The sequence below is a fragment of the Tenrec ecaudatus genome, chromosome 1, assembly GCF_050624435.1.
Source record: "Tenrec ecaudatus isolate mTenEca1 chromosome 1, mTenEca1.hap1, whole genome shotgun sequence".
Lineage (NCBI taxonomy): Eukaryota > Metazoa > Chordata > Mammalia > Afrosoricida > Tenrecidae > Tenrec > Tenrec ecaudatus.
The window spans coordinates 25,044,777-25,063,129 of NC_134530.1; the positions used below are offsets into that span (position 1 = coordinate 25,044,777).

At 58.6% G+C, this 18,353-nt stretch overlaps 1 protein-coding gene across 1 annotated transcript; it reads left to right on the forward strand.

Annotated features, from left to right (window-relative positions):
* Positions 1–5,118: 5,118 nt before the first annotated feature.
* TTLL10 (tubulin tyrosine ligase like 10) lies at positions 5,119–17,913 on the forward strand. The gene is made up of 11 exons (XM_075557298.1): positions 5,119–5,187; positions 5,296–5,420; positions 5,580–5,698; positions 5,852–5,981; positions 7,735–7,820; positions 8,014–8,185; positions 9,205–9,376; positions 9,998–10,138; positions 16,584–16,700; positions 17,060–17,153; positions 17,417–17,913. The coding sequence occupies exons 1-11, from the start codon at positions 5,119–5,121 to the stop codon at positions 17,911–17,913; spliced, it is 1,722 nt and encodes a 573-aa protein (XP_075413413.1).
* Positions 17,914–18,353: the final 440 nt, after the last annotated feature.

Consider the following 18,353-nt stretch of genomic DNA (forward strand, 5'->3'; position numbering starts at 1 on the left):
GGGGCGCCCACCTCCCCAGCCAGTCCGTAGCCTCCGGGGCGTGGGGGTCAGTCCCCTGCAGGAGGCTCAGGGGCCTGGTGAGGGCCTGCCATCTGGACCCTCGAGAGGACAGGACCCCGTGCCGGAACCAGACACGGCTCCTAAGAGCCGGTTCCAGAGAAGCAGCCCCCTGGAGTGCTCACGGGTCCCCGGACCGCCCGTCCCAGCCAGGAGGCGGCCGCCACTCTGGACAATGTCAGCACCTTGTTGGCACCCTGCCGCCGTCACCCCCACACGTGCGCACGCGGGGACGGTCTTTTGGGAGATTGGAGCAGCTCACTGACGTTGGTTTTCACCTCCGGGACCCGCTCTCCAGGTTCCCAGATAGCTTCGGCTCGTCCTTCAGGGGTGCCGCACCCCGCCCACTGGTTTACCTGACCAGGTACAGCCTTTGTCCTAAACGCCATTCTCCGCCCAGACCTGTGGGCTCGCCTCCAGGCAATGCTCTCAGGAACACAGCCCTGCTGATTTTTAAGTCATTTAGTAATCCCCGGCACCCCCCCCCACCCCACCCACTCCCACCCCCCACCCCGTGCCCCACTGGGCTCCCTACTATAAAACCAGCCTCCGTGAACACCCTCCGGGTGCACAGCTCGGCACAGTCTTTAGAGCACTTTCTGAAAGGGGCGTCATTGGCTCAAGTTTGCTGGAGGGTGGAGGTGGGGTGGGGGTGGGGGCATCCTCTGATCCCTCCCAGGTGCAGCCCCCCAGCCCTGGCCCACTCAAGCAGCAGTACACCGTCCACTACATGTGGGTCTTCCCCCCTGTGTTTGTTTGAGCAGCGAGAAAGCATGCCCCTGGCTTGTTCAGTGACTTCTTTCGTGAGGGTTATAAATACGCGGAGCTGCCGTCAGTGCCTTTGGGCAGCCACCAACTAACCCCTGGTGGCCCCTGTGGGCAAAGGGATGAAGCAGTGCCTGGTTCGGGACCAGTCCCAGGACAGCTCACCAGTCCACTGGGATCCCCCGGATTTTCACTGTCTGGATTTCAGAAAGGGATCACTAGGCCTTTCTGCCCAGTTTGTCTGTCTGGAAGCTCCGCTGAGACCCAGCAGGGCCTAGCAGATGCATGAGCGACACGTGCCACACACTGCCTGGAACTCGAACCCAGGTGTTGTGGGGTGCCGACCAGTCGGTTCTGGCCCGTAGCAGCCCCTCGCCCCACAGAAGCCCCGCCCAGTCCTGCTGCCCGCCCCCCCCAACAAGGGGCCCGTTGTTGCAGCCCCTATGTCAGTCCATCTTGTCAAAGGTCTTCTTTCTGCGCTGCCCCTCTGCTTCGCCAAGCACGAGCCTCTCCTGAGAACCTGCCTGGCGTACGTGAGAGGAAGCCTGCCACCCTGGCCTCTAAGGAGCAGTCTGGCTGTGTGTCTTCCAAGACAGATGTGTTGGCTCTCTGGGAAGTCCGTGATGCTGTCCGCGTGCTGGTCCTCTGTGTTGATGTTGGTGATGTCAGGTGCCATCGAGCCGGTTCCGGCCCATAGCGACCCCGGCCGTGCACAGCAGAAGGACACACTGGCCCGTCCTGCACCGCCATCCTCACCATCTGTTCTCGCTTGAACTCATTGCTGCAGCCGCCGTGTCCATCCATCTCGTTGAGGGCCTTGCTCTTTCTCGCTGCCCCTGCTTGGCCAAGCATGAGGTCCTTCTCCAGGGACTGGTCTCTCCTGACCACACGTCCCAAGGAAGATAAGTCTGGCCATCCTGGCCTCTAAGGAGCATCTGGCCCTACTTCTTCCAAGACAGATTGCTTTGTCCTTGTCGCAACCCACGGTACTTCCGGTAGACTTCTCCAGCATCGATTCTTCTTTGGACGTCCTTATCCAGTGCCACCGCTGGGGAGCAGGCCCGATCCTCTGTCTTAGGAAGGTCAAATGGAGCCATAGGGCTTACAAAGAAAAACACTATTCCCTGCCCAACCCTCCCACCCTCTCTGACTCCCATCCTTCTCCTAGTTCATGCCCGCTCTGCGGTTAGGCCGGCAGTTCCCACAGTCGCAGGACCTCTCGACTTTGGACCAGGCCGCTCGAGGGCTTGCCTCTCACCTGGCCAGGTTTATACTGTAAGTGGGCAAACAGTGCTCACGGCCAAACTCAGGGCCCGCCCTGCTGGCAGGGGGCCATTTTTGTCTTCTCTGGGGTTGATATTGTCCCGCTTCCGCATCTGCATGTTTGTCCACACACTAGTCACCGATCGTCCCCGAGGTCAGTGACACTGGCGCTTCCTCCTCCTCTCCACCCTCATCGTCGTCGTTGTGGCTACCCCCACTGACCCCGCAGCACACACCAAGCACCAGGACATGTCTAGACCACGCCTTCCCAGTAGCCCTTCCAAGCTGGCACCACTGTCCCCACCCCACTGTCCCCACCCCACATGCTGGCGAGGGGGCTGATAGTAGGCAAGTCGCTGGTGTCACGGCTGGCTGGGAGCCGGCCCCTGAGCGAGTGGCTCCATGGTGGCATCAAAGTCCCCCTTGGAGAGGCTGCCCCTGCTTCCTCCCCTGGCTGGCCTGCAGGTACCCCTCAGCCACCCCAATTCCATGCCACTATGCACCCAGCCCTTGCTGTCCCATGGGAGAGCTGAAGGTCACTGCATGGTCCCTGGGCAGCCGCCTCCCCCCTCCGCCCCCAGCTGTGGGTCTCCAGCTGCCCCTGCGTGGTGCTCGCCCGCCCTCTGGGCAGTCCCACCTCAGGGGCACCCTCCCTCGACGCCTGGTTCCTGGATGGAACTTCAGTTTCTGCTTTGGCATTCTACCCTGAAATGTGATTTCCACAGGCTCTTTCTTGGTCCACTGCTCGGACAGTGAGCGCCCCATCTCTCCAAGGGGTCCCGTCTGCTCCCTCCTCCAGAGCACAGGCTGGAGGTGGTTGAGGGCAGGCCTGTCAGTTCTCCTACTCCTCCCTCTGCGAGCGTGTGTCTGCGTGTGAGTGTGTGTGTGTGTGTGTCTGTCTGCATCTGTGCGTCTGTGTCTGTCGGTGTGTGTGTCTGTCTATGAATGTATGTTTGTGTCTATGTGTGAGAAGGTGTCTGTGTGTGAATGTATGTGAATGTCTTGTAGTGTATCTAAGCGAATGTGTGTCCGTTTGTGTGCCTGTGGGTACATGTGTAGATGTATGTCTGTGAATGTTCCTTGCACATGTTGGAATGTCTGGGTGACTATGTGACTAGGTCCCTGTGTGATTGTGTGTTTGTGAAGGTGTGCCTGTGGGTGCGTGTCTGGGAGTGTGTGTGTGTGTGTGTGTGTCTGAGAGTGTATGTGCGTCTGGGGGGGGGGGTGTTTGGACATGTCAGTGAACACGTCTGTGTGCTTCCCCAGAACCTGGTCATACCCTCGACGGCGCCACCGAGCAGGCTGTTTCTCTGTTCCAGGAGCAAGTCCTTATCCAGTGCAGCGCCGACCCCCCTCGGTTCCCAGCTCCTGTGCCGTCCTGCGGGCCAGGCCCTCCTAAGTCTTCAGAAAGCTCACTCGGCCACCAAGTCACGATGTCTCTGGTCAGTCCGTAGCCAGCCTTCCTGCCAACAAGGGGGCTGACAGCCCTCACCCGGCTGTCCTCTCGGGCCTCTGTGCTTGTCCAGGGTGCCAGTGCTGAGGGTAGCGATGGCCCTGCCCACCCCCCTGCCTAGCACAGCCCTCCTGTTGAGGGCAGCTGACAAAGCCTCGCCCAGCCACCTGAACAATGATTCTGTTAGCTGATGTTAAGACAGAAGCAGCCACATAGAAATTGGCTAAGAAATCGCCCCAGAAAAATATTGCTAAGTGGGTGACACAGGAAGGAGTGTTCAGGCAAGGGGGTGACCTCTGGGGGCCGGGACCTTGGGTGATGGGAAGACTGACGAGGAAGACCTCTGGGGTGGCAGGAGGGGAGGGGACCTCAGCCCGGCTCACCTGGCCTGCAAACGTGACATCCCTTCCCTACAGCCGGCGCCGAAGCGTTGAGGATCGACGCCCCACGGCCAGTCCCTCCAGGGGAGGCCACACCCAGGGCAGACAGGATGCTGGCCTGGGCCAAGCCTCTCGAGGCACCAAGCCCCACAGACCGCACAGAGTCCGGAGCCAGCCCCAGGCAGAGGACCCCGCTAAGGACCCAGAGAGGGTCCCGTCCCCGGGCAAAGCAGACCTGACCTTGAGACAGGTCCAAGGGCCGGGACCCCAGGCAGCCCTGAGGTCCCACCGGAGGGCAGGGCCCCCTTTTACTCAGAGGGACTCCCACCCCACTGCCTCCATGCCCACCGCCCGAAGCTGGACCCAGCTCACCCACCGCCGAGGACCCACCGCATGGGCCCCGACCGCCACCAAGAGAAACAAGCGACCGAGAGTGGCAGTGATCCGGAGAGGCCGCCCCCGAGGGCCAGGTGAACACAAGTCAGCCCAGGCAGGCACCCCTCCATCAGAGAAGACCCCTGGGGCCAGGTGGGGTTGCAGTCACACTCTCAGTCACCCTGGGAAGTGTCCAGCTGGCCCCTACCCGAGAGAGGAGCCACTGGGCCAGTTAGAGGGTAGGAGGGGTGGGCTGGGCCAGCTGAGCATCCTCATGGGGGATGCACTGGCCCTACCACCCCAGCTGTGCCCAAGCCCTCAGCCCCTTGCCCATGCAGACCCGGGACAATGGCTTGGGGCACATGTGACATCATCATGTACATTGTGACCCCTACTACTCCTGGGGATGGTCTGGCCTTACACCTTAGTCCCCCTCCCATGCTCAGGGGTGCCTTGCTGAGGAGAAGGGTAAAGGTTCCCTGCCTTGGGCTGTGCTGCCCCCAGCCTGAGCCCAGGCCAAGCTGAGGACCGAGAGAGGGAGGTCCGGTGGTGGGGAGGGGGGGAGTGGGATTTAGCCCGGCCAGCTGTCTGTCTTTAAAGCAGACCACCCACGGAGGATGTGACTTTCCCCTTGATTCTGAGAGGTGTGGTGAGCGACCCCCCTCCCTGGCCAGGTCCCAGCCTGGGCTGAAGTTGGGGTCAAGTCAGCACCGGGGGAATGGGAGGTGCACGCGAAGGTCAGGACCAGAGCAGCAGGGCCGAGTGGACCCCACCGGTCCCCAGCCTGACCTCACCCTGTCCCCAGGCTGGGCCCATGAGAGATCGATGGGCAGTGGGCAAGAGGAGGGGCCCCTTCGTCAGCTGAACCAGCTGGACCATGATGCAGGTGTGGGGGTGGGTGGGGGGGAGGGGATGTCTGAGGTCACAGGGCTGGGGTGGACGGGAAGGGACCTGCAGGGCAGGGCCCGCTCTGACTCTCGACTGCCCACAGAGTTTCCCGAGGACGCTGACACCACCGGGCCCCAGGCCACCTCCCTGGAGGAGCAGCTGCTGGAGGGGGAGAAGCAGCCGCCCAGCACTGGGCACGGCCCCTTCTTCTACATCGGGGGCACCAATGGGGCCTCCATGTGAGGGGGACTCACTGTCACTGCCCCTGCCCCAGGCCCTCTCCTGGAAGGTCCCCACACCCCTCCCCCAGGGTCTCCTGGTTCTTCCCCCGAGTCCCCCCTGCCCCCACCTCCAGGGCCCACAGGCCCAGGGCACAGCTACCCCTCGCTCCCCTGCAGAGTCAGTGCCTACTGCCGGAGCAGAGGCTGGCATCGCATCCAGGACAGCCGGCGGGAGGACTACAAGCTCAAGTGGTGTGAGATCAAGTGCAGGGACACCTACTGCAGCTTCCGGGAAGGTAGTCGGGGGGCCTCCCGGCGGAACTGAGTGGCACCCAGCCGTCCTCCAGTGCCATCGTGGCCTGGCGCTGTGGTGGCGCAGGAGGGAGGGAGTCGAGGGGGTCAAGCTGGCGGGGCAGCCACCAATGCTCCCTGGGGCTCTGCCGTGCCAGGTGAACAGCTTGTCTACCAGCTCCCCAACAACAAGCTCCTCACCACCAAGATCGGCCTGCTCAGCGCCCTGAGGGAGTACTCGAGGGTGGTGAGCAAGATCAACAAGACCTCTCTGTGCCCCCAGAGCAAGTAAGCTCGCCCCCCCCCTCAGCTCAGCGCCCCACCCCCACCACGTGCCTCGGCTTGGTCCTTCGCCCATCCCGTAACTCACCCCAAACCCATCCTCTCACCTACCTGCCTGCCTCCTGCCGGCCCCACATGTCCACCTAGCACTCCCCTCCTGCATGACTCACCGAGTCCACACCGCCCCCCCCCACACACACATCCACCCTGTAACTCCGCCTCACCAAACTCACTGCCATCGAGTCAGTGCCAACTAATAGCAACCCTGTGGCACAGAACTGCCCCTGGGGGCTTCCGAGCCTGGGACTTTTTACCCGAGGAAAAGCCTGCTCCCACAGAGTAATTGATGGTTTAGAACTGCTGACCTTGCAGTTAGCAGCCCAAAGTGTAACCTCGAAGTTACTAGAAGGCCTTTCCTGCCCACCGGCCCATCTTATCTCCACTCCTCTCCCTACCCCCCCCCCCCACTCATACCACAGTCCACCACAGAGCCACCTAGGGCTCCTTCATTCTGCCATTCCATGGCTCACCACCTGCCACTGCCAAAGTACCCACCCACGCCTGATCCCCCGGGTGCTCGTCTATCGTTGCTGCCACGCCACCCACTCATCCAACCACTTGCCAGCCATGTTTATGCGTCCACCCATCCACCCAACAAGTCTCCATGCTTATCACATGACTGCATCTTTCATGCACTGGCCACCGCCAGTCAACACCACTGGTCTAATGTGCTAAATGCATCCTCCCACCCACTGGGCCAGCTACCCAGCCACCCAACCATAACCATCCATCCTTCACCCATCCATGCAAACACTCACCTACCCACCTATCCATCCATCTATCCTCCAGCTACACATCCACCTACCCACCCATCCATCCGCCCTCCCCATCCCTTCTTCATCCACCCAGCCCTCCTCCATCTACCTATCCTCCAGTCATCCATTCACCCATCCATCCATCCCAAACCCATTCATTCAACCACCTACCTCCATCCCAAATCCACCTGGCTACCGTCCACCAAAAAACCAAACCCATTCTCACTGAGTCGATTCCAACTCAAAGCAACCATGGTTTTCAAGACTTTACCAACCTTTTTAATTTTTAAACTTATTGTGAATTATGTGGGGGAATTTATAAATCTTGACAGGAGCAGCCGCCTCTTTCTTCTGAAGAATGGCTAATGGGTTTGAACTGCTGACCTTGTGATTAGCAGTTTAAGGTTTACTCTCCAGTACCACCAGGGCTCCCAGCCACACACACCCTTATTTTACCTTCACACCCGCAGCCATCCTCCATCTCTCCGGACCCCATCTCACTCACCCCCCAAACTAAACCGTACTGCCCACTCAGGAGCAGGCCCTACATCCCGGGGCTGGAAAAGAACACAGCACAAACCTGTGAAGAAATTCCGTGGGCCAGCCTAGGATTTGGCCCGGAGCGGCAGTTTCTGGTCTCAGTTGAAGGGACAAAAGAACAGCGCAGATCAAAGAAGGCAGCAGCTGAGCCCTGCCACGCTTGGAGCATAGACTGGCCAGGGCCTGGGGACACCGCTCTGATCTGACCACACTGAAATGTCTGCGCGGTGCAGGCTGGGAGGGGAGCACGGGAGGGCCAGGCAGTCAGAAGGTGCCCCTATCCGATCCCTAAGGGCGCAATGGGTGGGAGGGCAGTGGGACTGGGGACAACAGGAGTCGTCCCCCTCTCCAAGGCCAGGCCGGTGTGTGACAGTTCTGGGCCTGCCTCACGTCCCTGCTTCCAGGATCCTGAAAATGGAAGAGTTTTTCCCAGAGACCTACCGCCTGGACATCCGGGATGAGCGGGAGGCCTTCTTCGCCCTGTTTAATGGTGAGGTCGCCAGCTTCCAGGCAGGTGTGGGAGGCGCTCTGCTGAGGCAGGGAGGAGACTGGGTGAGCATGGCTGCAGGGAGGTCCCTGGGGAGGTAGGGACCCAGGGGCGTGGCCTGGGCGGCAGGGGCGGGGTTTCGAGAGGCCAGGCCCGCGGTTGGCCCGCAGGGGGCTCAGGGAGGCGCTCTCCGCAGAAACCCAGACCTGGATCTGTAAGCCCACCGCCTCCAACCAGGGCAAGGGCATCTTCCTGCTCCGCACCCAGGAGGAGGTCGCTGCCCTCCAGGCCAGGGCGCAGAGCATCGAGGACGACCCCATCTACCGCAGGATGCCATTCCGGGCGCCTCAGGCGCGGATCATACAGAGGTACTGGGGCAAGGGGGCGGGGCGCTACAACAGGCATCACTTGGGGCGCTGATCGTGGGGCCCTGTGCTGGTACCTGTGAGGATTCACGGGCCACACTTGGTCACAGATGTGCCCTCGTCTACCCCCCACCCCGCAATGCCCCCCCTGCCCCCCGGCTGTCTGCCTCTGGCTCATTCAAGCCACCTTGGGGGGACCTATGTAGCCAACAGAGGTGGGGGCGTCACATCTGGTTAAGGACACAAGACAAGACACCCCCAAGAGCCCCAGCACATGGCCTCCGGACAGAGGGTGAGGGTGGAGGGAAGTGGTGAGTTTGTCCCTTGCCCCAGCCCCTCACCCCTGTCCAGAAGGCTCTGATCACTCTCACCCTGCTCAGAACCTCCACGGCTCCCCCTGACCCCCCAGGGTCGATCAGACCCTGAGCCACACTTGAAGAGGCATGGTCTGTATCCCACCCACTTCCAGCCAGCGGGCCCAATCACAGCTGCTTGCCACGACCCCTCGCCCGCTGATCCTACAGGCTCCTCCAACCGAACTCTCCCCTGTCTCCCTCTTCAAGAAGACTCCTCCAGGCACCCCTGCCCCAGAAAGCCTCCTCTTCCCTCCCAGCACCCCCGCTCCTCCTGGCCAAACCCCAAACCCCAAACTCACTGCGGGAGGTTTGACCTTATAGAACAGGATAGAACTGCCCCAGGGCTGTTCCGATACGGTAACTCTTTCTCCCTCTGAGCGGCTGGTGGTTTCGAACTGCTGACCTTACATTTAGCAGGCCACAGCATAACCACTATCTCCCTCTTCAGACAGAGCCCCCTCCTCTTCCTCCAGCCCTCCTCCCACCCTCAAGTTCCTATTGAGAGCAGCACTGGGCATCCCCAGATACAGGCAGTAGGCCAGGACCCAGGGCCCTGGGCAGGCTCAGAAACGTGCTCCCAGTCAGAGCTAGGACAAGGACTCTGTGATTTGGGCCACCAGCCAGGCTGCCACAGTCGCCCCACCCCGACCCCGTGTGCCGCCCCAGGTACATCCAGAATCCACTGCTGTTGGACGGGAAGAAGTTTGACGTGCGCTCCTACCTGCTCATCGCGTGTGCCATGCCCTATATGGTCTTCTTTGGCCACGGCTATGCCCGCCTCACCCTCGGGCTCTATGACCCCAACTCCAGTGACCTCAGTGGCCACTTGACCAACCAGGTGAGGGCCCCCGACAGGCAAGGCAGCCTTGGGACCCAACGGGAACATGACATTCCCTGCTTGGAACAGAGGGGCCTCAGGCTGTACTGCACCTGGTCAGGAGACGGACCGAGCTCTGGAGAGCCAGGCTCAGAGGGAGCCCAGGCCTGAGGTGGTCTGGGTTGGCCCTGGCCACATCATCAGCGCAGCCTCTCACCTGCAGCCCAGGCAGAAGATAGCAGCAGGTCTCACTGTCCTTGAAGCCCTGTTTGTCTCCACCCCAAGGGCGAGGGGGCAGAGCTGAGGGTGTCCGCGCTCACAGTCTCTGAGGAGGGTCCTGGTGGGGAGGAGTCCAGATGGGCATAGACAGGTACAATTTCCAAAGGGAGGCTGGTTGACGGAGGGTCTTGGTGGTCATCTCCATGGAGGGAGGCGTCGTTGAAGGGGTCCAGTGGGCAGGGTCACAGGAGGGTCTCTGGGAGGTCCACGTCACCAGGCCAGGGTGAAGCTTTTTGGGGGGGCTCTCTGAAGTGAGGGGTGGGGATGGAGCCGAGGCAGGGCCTCCATAGAGCCCTCTGTGGGGCAGGCCTCTGGGGTTCTGTGTGGTCTCCAGGCCCAGCTTCCCCCCACCCCCACTCCCAGTTCATGCAGAAGAAGAGCCCCCTCTACATGCTGCTCAAAGAGGACACAGTGTGGAGCATGGGGCACCTCAACCGCTACATCAATGACAAGTTCAGGAAAGCCAAGGGCCTCCCCAGGGACTGGGTCTTCACCACTTTCACGGTCAGTCTGGGCAGGGGGGCGGGTATCTGCGTGTACCTGTGCGTCTTTGCGTCTGCCTGTGTGGCTTGGTTTTGTGTGTGTGTGTGTGTGTGCGCATGCATCCCTGTGTGTCCGTCTGACACGGGAGAGGGCATCTGGGGTGGGGGATGGGGTGAAGTCGGAAGTTGGCTGCTTGTCCCCTCATCGCTCCTTTTCCCGAGTTGCAATGATCATTCCGGCAGCATCCAACCCGGCATGTCGACGTCGGCAATTCACAGGTCTCTGTATGTTCACCAGGGGGTGCCACCACACCATGGTCACCCCGGAAAGAGAGCCTGTACCTGTCCAAAGTCATTCTCTCTTCTTCTCCAGCCTCTCCTCTCGGTCTCTGGACTGCCCCATTCTAGAGGCTTCATGGACGTAGGCCGTACAACACGTGGCTTTGGGCTGGGCAGCGTGTGTTCAGAGGCTCACCCCGGGGTGTGGCGTGAGTCCCTTCTGCATGGCTAAACAACTTCGGGTTTGTTCATTGGTGCCTCTGTGGGCGGATGTGTGGGTCATGTCCACCTTTGTGTGCCCATGAGCGGAGCTACCACGCCGGCGGGTGTGCACGTTTCCGTGTGGATGTGTTCGCAGTTCTCCTGAGTCCACGCCAAGAAGGAAAACGGCTCGTGTGGTAATTCTGTTTAACTTTTGGGAGCACAAAACATCTCCACCTTGAGCATCCTGTTTTCCATTCCCATCGGCCATGGGCGAGGGTTCAGATGGCTCCCTCTCTCCCCGCCACTTGTTAGATGGGGAGGGGGGGCTTTTATTTTAGTGGGTGTGAGGTGACCTCTCATGGTGACTGCGGCTTATATGTCCCTAAAGGTTAATGGTATCGATGATCGTTTCGTGTGCTCATGGACAATTTGGAAAGCTTCTTTGGGTGGACATTCCTTCCAAACACCAGACCTCCTTGGAACCACGAGACCCTCAGTCCATACACAATTTGCAGATTGTTCCCCCCCCCCCCTTCTGTGGCTTCTCTTCAGGTGTCTGATAGTGTCCTTTGCCACTTTTATTTGGACAAGGTTAGGTCCTTGACGTCACAAGGTCACAAAGAGTTGTCACTATGTTTTCTTCTAAGAGTTTTTCTTTTAGCTCGTGCGCTGCTCCGGGTCCCCTTGGCGCCCCTGCTTCTAGAGTGTGTGCGGCAGGCAGGAGGTGCCTCTTCATTCTCCTGCCTGTGGGTGTCCACTTGCTTGGGTACCATTTGTTGAGGACTCTACTCTGTCGCCCGTGGAATGGCGTCTTCACATTTCACCAAAAGGGAAAAAGAAATTCAACTCTCCATCGAGGTAGGAGTTTATTGCCAGACTCTCAATTGGATTGCGTTACCCTCTAGGCCTGTCCGATGCCAGTGCCACCCTGTCTTCACGGTTATAGCTTTGTCATACGTTTTGGAACTGGGAAGTGTGAGTTCTTCTTTCTCCAAAAAGAAATCTTTTTCAACGGTTGCCAGGGGTGAAGGAGGAAGAGTCTTTGCTTGGGGGGCATTGAGTTTATGTCAACGGTGATGGGATCACTTGGGGAAAGGGTATCAATACTGGGTGTGTAATGCGAAGCGTCTCATCCGTGGCACTGAATTAGGCAGGGGGAGTTGGTGAGCTGGGAAAAAAATTGGGTTGAGGGGAAGGTGCCACTCTGGGCTTCCTCAGGAAGTTTCTGCTGGTCCACCGCCCCCCCCCCCGCCCACCTCCCCGCCCCTGTATATGCCCACTTTCTAGCTTCTTTGCAGCTCTCATCACTCTTTGTTGAAAGCTTGTTGCTTTAAACGCTATAATGCGTGGGAATTCTGAAACTCCGTTTCTCTGCCCCGCCCCCTGCGCCCCCAGGGCAAGGTTTGTTGTAGCTGCTGTAATGACCTTTCAAGGTTAAAACTGCAAAGCCTGTATTCTTTGCTGTGTGTGATCACTGAAGTCGCTATTTGACTAAGTTACTGATTTACTGGTCAGTTAATCCCTTTAATGCCTGGAACTGATAACTTGAACAGTCTTTACTGTGTGTGTGTGGTGGGGGCACACCTTTAAAGTCAGCCAGGCAATTTATAAGTGTCCTTGAGCAAGCCTTCACTGTCAGCCTGAGGTGAGAGCAGAAGGCCTCCTTGGGTCCTGTCTTAACATGTTCACAGCCCTGTGCATGACGGGCAGATCCTTCTGTTGGAGGCGGTGGCGGTTAGAGGTCCCATGGAGTCAGTTCCGACCCACAGCGAACATACACATGACAAGGCAGCGTTGCAAGGGTCCCACCTTCACTGCTGTTCCCGTGCCGGACCCCATCATTGCACGGAGCTCCCCTCTGTGTGCCCTCTGCTCTCCCAAGCCTGGATGTCCTCCTCCAGGGACTGGTCTCGCCAGACAAGATGTCCAAAGTCTGGGAGACGAAGTCTGCCCACCCTTGCCTCTAAGGCAGCAAGCACCCTTTTGCACCTCTTCTTCCGACACCGATCGGTTTGTCCCTTTAACAGCCCGTATGCCTCTCCAGCACCACGATTCCAAGACATCCATTTTTCTTCAGTCTTCTTGCTTTAACGTCCAACTTTCACGTGCAGAGGAAGCAATTGATAAGGCCATGGCTTGGATCAGGAGCACTGAGTCCTCAAAGTAACATCTTTGCTTTTCAGTACTCTAAGGAGGTCTGGTGCAGCCAGTGGGCCGAGTGCAACTTTGGCCTCTGCTCCTTCCGTGAGCATTGACTGTGGACACAAACAAGACAAAATCCTGGACAACAGTAACCTGTTCTCCACAGATCATGAGGGGGTACCTATTGGTCCAGGGGTGAGGATTTGGGCTTTCTCTACACTGAGTCATATTACACACTGAAGGCTGCCATCCTTGATCTTCATCAGTCCCCCTCACTTTCAGCCAGCAAGGGGGTGTCACCGGCCTTCCCGCAGTCCTGATGCCAGATTCTTTTCCCCAGAAGCCAGCATACAAATTGAACAAGGATGATGAGAGGTTCAACCCTGGTGCACATCTTCCCTGATTGTCAGCCACGCGGTAGTCCCTTGTTCTGTTCCCACAACCGCCTCCCGATCCAGGTCTAAGTTCCTCAGGAGCACAATGAAGTGTCCTGGAATTCTCATTCTTCTTAAGGTTCTCCACAGTTTGTTATGATCCACGCAGTCAAATGCCTTGGAATGGTCAATGAAATACAAGCAAACATCTTTCTGGGATCCTCTGCTTTCAGCCAAGGGTCATCTGACATCAGCAATGGCATCCCTTGGTCCAAGTCCCTTTTCCGAATCGTCAGGCAGCTCCCTGTCAATGGACTGCTGCAGCCATTCCTGGACGATCTTAGGCAAACTTTTCATGGCATGGGAAATCAGCAGGATGATTCCATAGTTTTGAGGATCCTGTGGGGTCACCTTTCTTTGGAATGGATACAAATATGGATCTCTTCCAGTCAGTTGGCCTGGTAACTGTCTTCCAAATTTCCTGGCATAGCCGAGTGACTGCTCCCATAAGTCCTCCGTGTTGAAACATTTCCGTTTGTATTCCATCAATTCCTGGAACCTTGTTTTGGGCCAGTGCTTTCAGCGCACCTTGAACTTCTTCCTTCGGCACCATGGGGTCTTACTCCTGTGCTACCTCCTACAATGGTGGAATAGTACTTTTTGGTACAGTGGTTCTGTGTGCTCTTTCCATCTTTTTGTTGATGCTTCCTGAATCGTGCAGTATTTTGTCCATAGACGCTTTCAAGATCGCAAGGCAAGGCTTCGGTTTTGTCTTGAGTTCTTCTGGATTCAGATATGTTGAGCTTCCCTTTCGGCTTGCTAACTCTAAGCCTTGGCGCATTTCATTACAATATTTGGCTTTGTCTTCTGGAGCTGCCCTTTGAAGTTTTAGCTGCTCTGCATCTTAGAGTCCCTTCAGGCATCCGCTTTGATGTCTCTCTTCCTTTCTTGTCTTTTTAATGCCCTCTCGCTTTCTTCATGAATGGTGGTCTTGATGGCCTCCCTCGGCTCATCGGGTCTTCTGTCATTGGTGCTCAGTGGGTCAGATCTCTTCCCGAGATGCTCTTGGATTTGAGGTGGGGCAGACTCAGGTGGTATTTTGGCTCTCATGGATTACTTTTCATTTTCTTCAGCTTTATCCTGCATTTCTATATGAGCACTTGATGGTCTCTTCCACAGTCAGTCTCCGGCCTCATTGTACCTGCTGAAATTGAGTTTTCCGCCTTCTCTTCCCATCGATGTAGTCAAGTTGTGTCTGTGCAGTCCGTCTGGGGAAGTCTGTACGGTCACCCTTGGTATTGTTGAAAAAAGGTGTTTGCTAACTTCTACCCTGCACTTTCCAGGTTCATTTCTCTCACCAAGTCCATCGTTTCCGACTACTGTTCCTTCCTGGTTGTTTCCAACGTTTGCCTTCCAATCACCAATCGTTATCAATGCATCTTGATTGTATATATGATCAATTTCCCATTGGAAAGTTACTGGTAGCATTCTTCCATTTCTTCTTCACTGGCTCTTGTGGTTGGTGCATAAGTTCCAATAATCGTAGTATTGACTGGCTTTCCTCGAAAGTAGCGAGGTATAACCCTATCACAGACAGCGGTGTACTTCATGACAGATCTTGCGATGTCCTCGTGGGCAACGACTGCCACGCCACTCCTTGATTGCATTGCTCCCAGTGCAGCAAATCATATGACCTTCTGATGCGAAATGGCCAATACCAGTCCACTCCAGCTCACGAATGCCCAGGACAGCAGTTCTCAACCTGCAGGTCTCGACCCCTTTGGGGGTCAAAGGACCCTTTCGCAGTGGTCGCCCAATTCATAACAGTAGCAAAATGACAGTGATGAAGTGGCAGCAAAAATAATTTTATGGTTGGGGTTCACCACACCACAAAGAACTATATGAAAGGGTCGCGGCTTTAGGAAGGTTGAGAGTCACTGGCCTAGGATATCAACCTTGATTCATTCCATTTTATTTTTGACCACTTCCAATTTTCCTAGATTCATATTTCAAACATTCCAAGTTCTGATCATTAGGAGATTTTTTTTTTTTTGGCGGTGTTTTCTCCTTTCCTTGAGTTGTTTCCCAGCAGCGAATGGAGATCCCGAAGACTCCAATCTTCTGGGTTATACCCAACTCAGGCCACCATGGTGGACTCCACTCCGAGAACTCAGCTCCTTCGCAGTCACATTCTGAGTGCCCTCAACCTTAGGGGCCCGTCCTCCGGCACTGTCTCCCACGATGTTCTGCTTCCAGTCCAGCTTCCAGCAGCTTCTTCCTCTGAAGTGGGGGGCTGAGTCCCTCGTTGTCTGCTCTTGGTCTGGAAGCTCCCTCGAAACCTGCTCGCTTGGGGTGACCCTGCGGGCATTTGAATAAGCGTTCCCGGGTTAACTTCCAGAGTGATCCCGTTTCTGGTCGTTTTTAAGGAGAGGTGAATTTCGGGAGGTCCTTGCTCCATGTTTGTTGATGCCCTTGTCTCTCTTTGACCTGTTTCATCAGCGCTCCCAGTTTCCTAGTTCATTTCTCTGCTTAAGACTCCACATGTAACCAGCTGACCTTGACCTCTCTGGGCACTTCTCTCCCACAGCCCATCAACACCCCACCTGCAACCTCCCAGACATGTCACACTACATCACCCTTCTTTACCCCCTTCTGCATTGTTAGGGGGCTCCCTCCTCCCAGTCTCAGGGACTCCAACACCTAGGGGCCATCACAGTCCATTCACCAGCCCATCTGGTTGGCTCATAGATCCAGGATCTGCTCCCCCACCCTGTCTCTCACCTGAATGGCAACACCCAGCCTCTCTGCCTCTTCCCAACACAGCAGACAGAAGGGCTCTAGGGACCCACGGGAAGCTAAGTCTCGCCTGTACTCAAACCACAAGATCTGAGTCAAAGGTCCTTCCCGTGTCCCCCTGCTCCGATTGGCACCATCTCTCTGGCTCTGCCTCCTCCTCCTCGCCGTCCCAGCCACAGTGATCTTGTGTGTTTCTCAAACACAAGTTTGCCCCCACCTGTCACCTGCTGCTCACCCCCACGGCTCCCCTTCCTGGACCCGTGCTCACTAGCCCCTCCACGAGGCCCGGCCAGGCCACACCCCTGGGACTGGACACCCCCTCCGCACCCTGAGCCTTACTTGGCTTCGTGTTGCTCTGAGCCTGATCCTGCACTGTGTACACGTGTGTCCCTATTCATGGACCCAGACTCCTGTCCCATCTTCTCTTACGTCCTCATGCGCACGCGGTATATCGTCCCGGGAACGTGTTGAATGAAGTCAACGTGTTTGGGGGTATGTGCGTGTGACTCTGAGAGTCTGGATGTGAGGAGGTTAGAGCTGCATGTGTGGCTGTGCGGGCGAGGGGCCGAGTAGGGGTGTGGGCGAGGCCTGCAGACAAGCCTTGTGGCTAGGCGGCTTAGGGGAGGAGGGGCAGACCCTGACCCAGAGTGCCCGCCGCCCCACCCACCCTAGAAGCGGATGCAGCAGATCATGTCCCACTGCTTCCTGTCTGTCAAGTCCAAGCTGGAGTGTAAGCTGGGCTACTTCGACCTCATCGGCTGCGACTTCCTGATCGATGCGGACTTCAAGGTGTGGCTGTGCGGGGAGGGGGAAGTTACAGGGCGCCCCCCCCCCATAGGCCCAAGCAGGCAGGCGCTCCATCTGTGCAACCCTGCCCTGACTGCCAAGCCAGATGCCACCCTGCCCCGCTCAGTCAGCCCTGTGGTGGGTGAGCCCAAGAAGCTGAGTTCCCTGTTTCTGGTGGGACAGAGTTATACCCCTTCCTTGGGGCAGCCCCCAGACCCTGGCAGTCCCTCAGAGCCTCAGCTCCCGGGCAAAGGAGGAACGGCATCGCTGACACAAGGACAGCTCGCTTGATGGGGGGTGGGGGGCGGGCTTGGCGAAGCGGGGCTGGGAGGGGCCGGGCTGCTGACCAGTGTTGGCCCCAGGTCTGGCTGCTGGAGATGAATTCCAACCCCGCCCTGCACACGAACTGCGAGGTCCTGAAGGAGGTGATCCCAGGAGTGGTCATGGAGACCCTGGGTAAGCCCCTGAGGAGTGGACACACACCGTGTCAGGGGCTTTCTGCCCCTGGCCACTACTGTCCTCCCGCCCCCATCTCCAGGCAAAAAATGCTCGCCCCCCCCCCCACAGGAACCTGGTCCTCCAACCTAGAAGGGCCTGACTGGAAGCCCGTACCCTGCTCCCATCTGTGGGAAGGCTGGTCCGACATCCCACCTTGCCTCCACCTCATCTCCTGACCTTCTCATCACGGGGTCTCCACCACCCCACCCCTCCCCCCACAGATCTGGCACTGGAGACTTTCCAGAAGAGCCTGCGCAACCAGAAGATGCTGCCGCTGCTCTCTCAGCGCCGCTTCGTGCTCCTGCACAACGGCGAGGCGGACTTGTGGCCGCGCCTGGGTGGCGAGCGCCTGGTGGGGCGACCCCTGCCCGCTGCCCAGTCCGAGCCCCGGCCGGCCTACGAAACCGCTCCCCCGGCGCCCACGCCCCCGCCCCCGCGAGCGGACAGGCCAGGCGCGCGCAGGCCCGCGCCACCCCGGGTCCCGGGCCCCGGGCGGCCAACCTCGGCTCAGCAGCGCCCGGGGCCGCCACAGGACGCCGAGGCCCCGGAGCCCGCCCCCCCGGGGCCCTCGCTCCACCTCTGGGACGCTGAGGTCCCAGACGCGGGGCGGCCACTCACGGATGGCGGGGCCCTAGCGCAGGAGCCCTTCCAGGGACCCGCGGGGGACGAGCCCGAGGGACACAAGGGGCTCCCCACCGCTGGCCACCGGGGCTCCTAAGGGCACGCCCCTGACGCTCGCCCTCTCCGGGACTTATAAAGCTACTTTGTTACAAACGCAGCTCGCGCCCCTCTGCGCCCTCCGCTGCGCCTTAACCACGGCCTCTGCAGGGGCTCTCCGGGGTTGGGGAGGGGGAGTCCGGAGGTCAGGGAGGAGGGGCTAGGGCAGGGCAATCCTGAGCAGAAAGCCTCGCACCCCACACCCTGACACCAGCTTCCCTGAGCCCAGTGCCTAGGCGCAGACTCCAGGGTGCCCAAAGCGCCCTAGCCAACGAGTCCAGAGTCCCTTCCGGAGCCCCCAGCCCAGCACCCCAGATCCTCAGGGCCAGTACACAGCCGCTCTTCCCTCCCCGCCCCCCAGTCCACCGCCAGCCCCCTCCTGCGCTCCTCTCTCTCGGGTTCCTGCCTCCTCTCCACGCGGTTCGGCACTGGCTGGGCCGC

Coding starts and splice junctions, on each gene's coding strand:
- TTLL10 (XM_075557298.1), top strand. CDS start 5,119: ATGGGCAGTGGGCAAGAGGAGGGGCCCCTTCGTCAGCTGAACCAGCTG. Junction 5,421..5,579: donor GGCACCAATGGGGCCTCCAT/GTGAGGGGGACT, acceptor GCTCCCCTGCAG/AGTCAGTGCCTACTGCCGGA. Junction 16,701..17,059: donor TGATCGATGCGGACTTCAAG/GTGTGGCTGTGC, acceptor TGTTGGCCCCAG/GTCTGGCTGCTGGAGATGAA.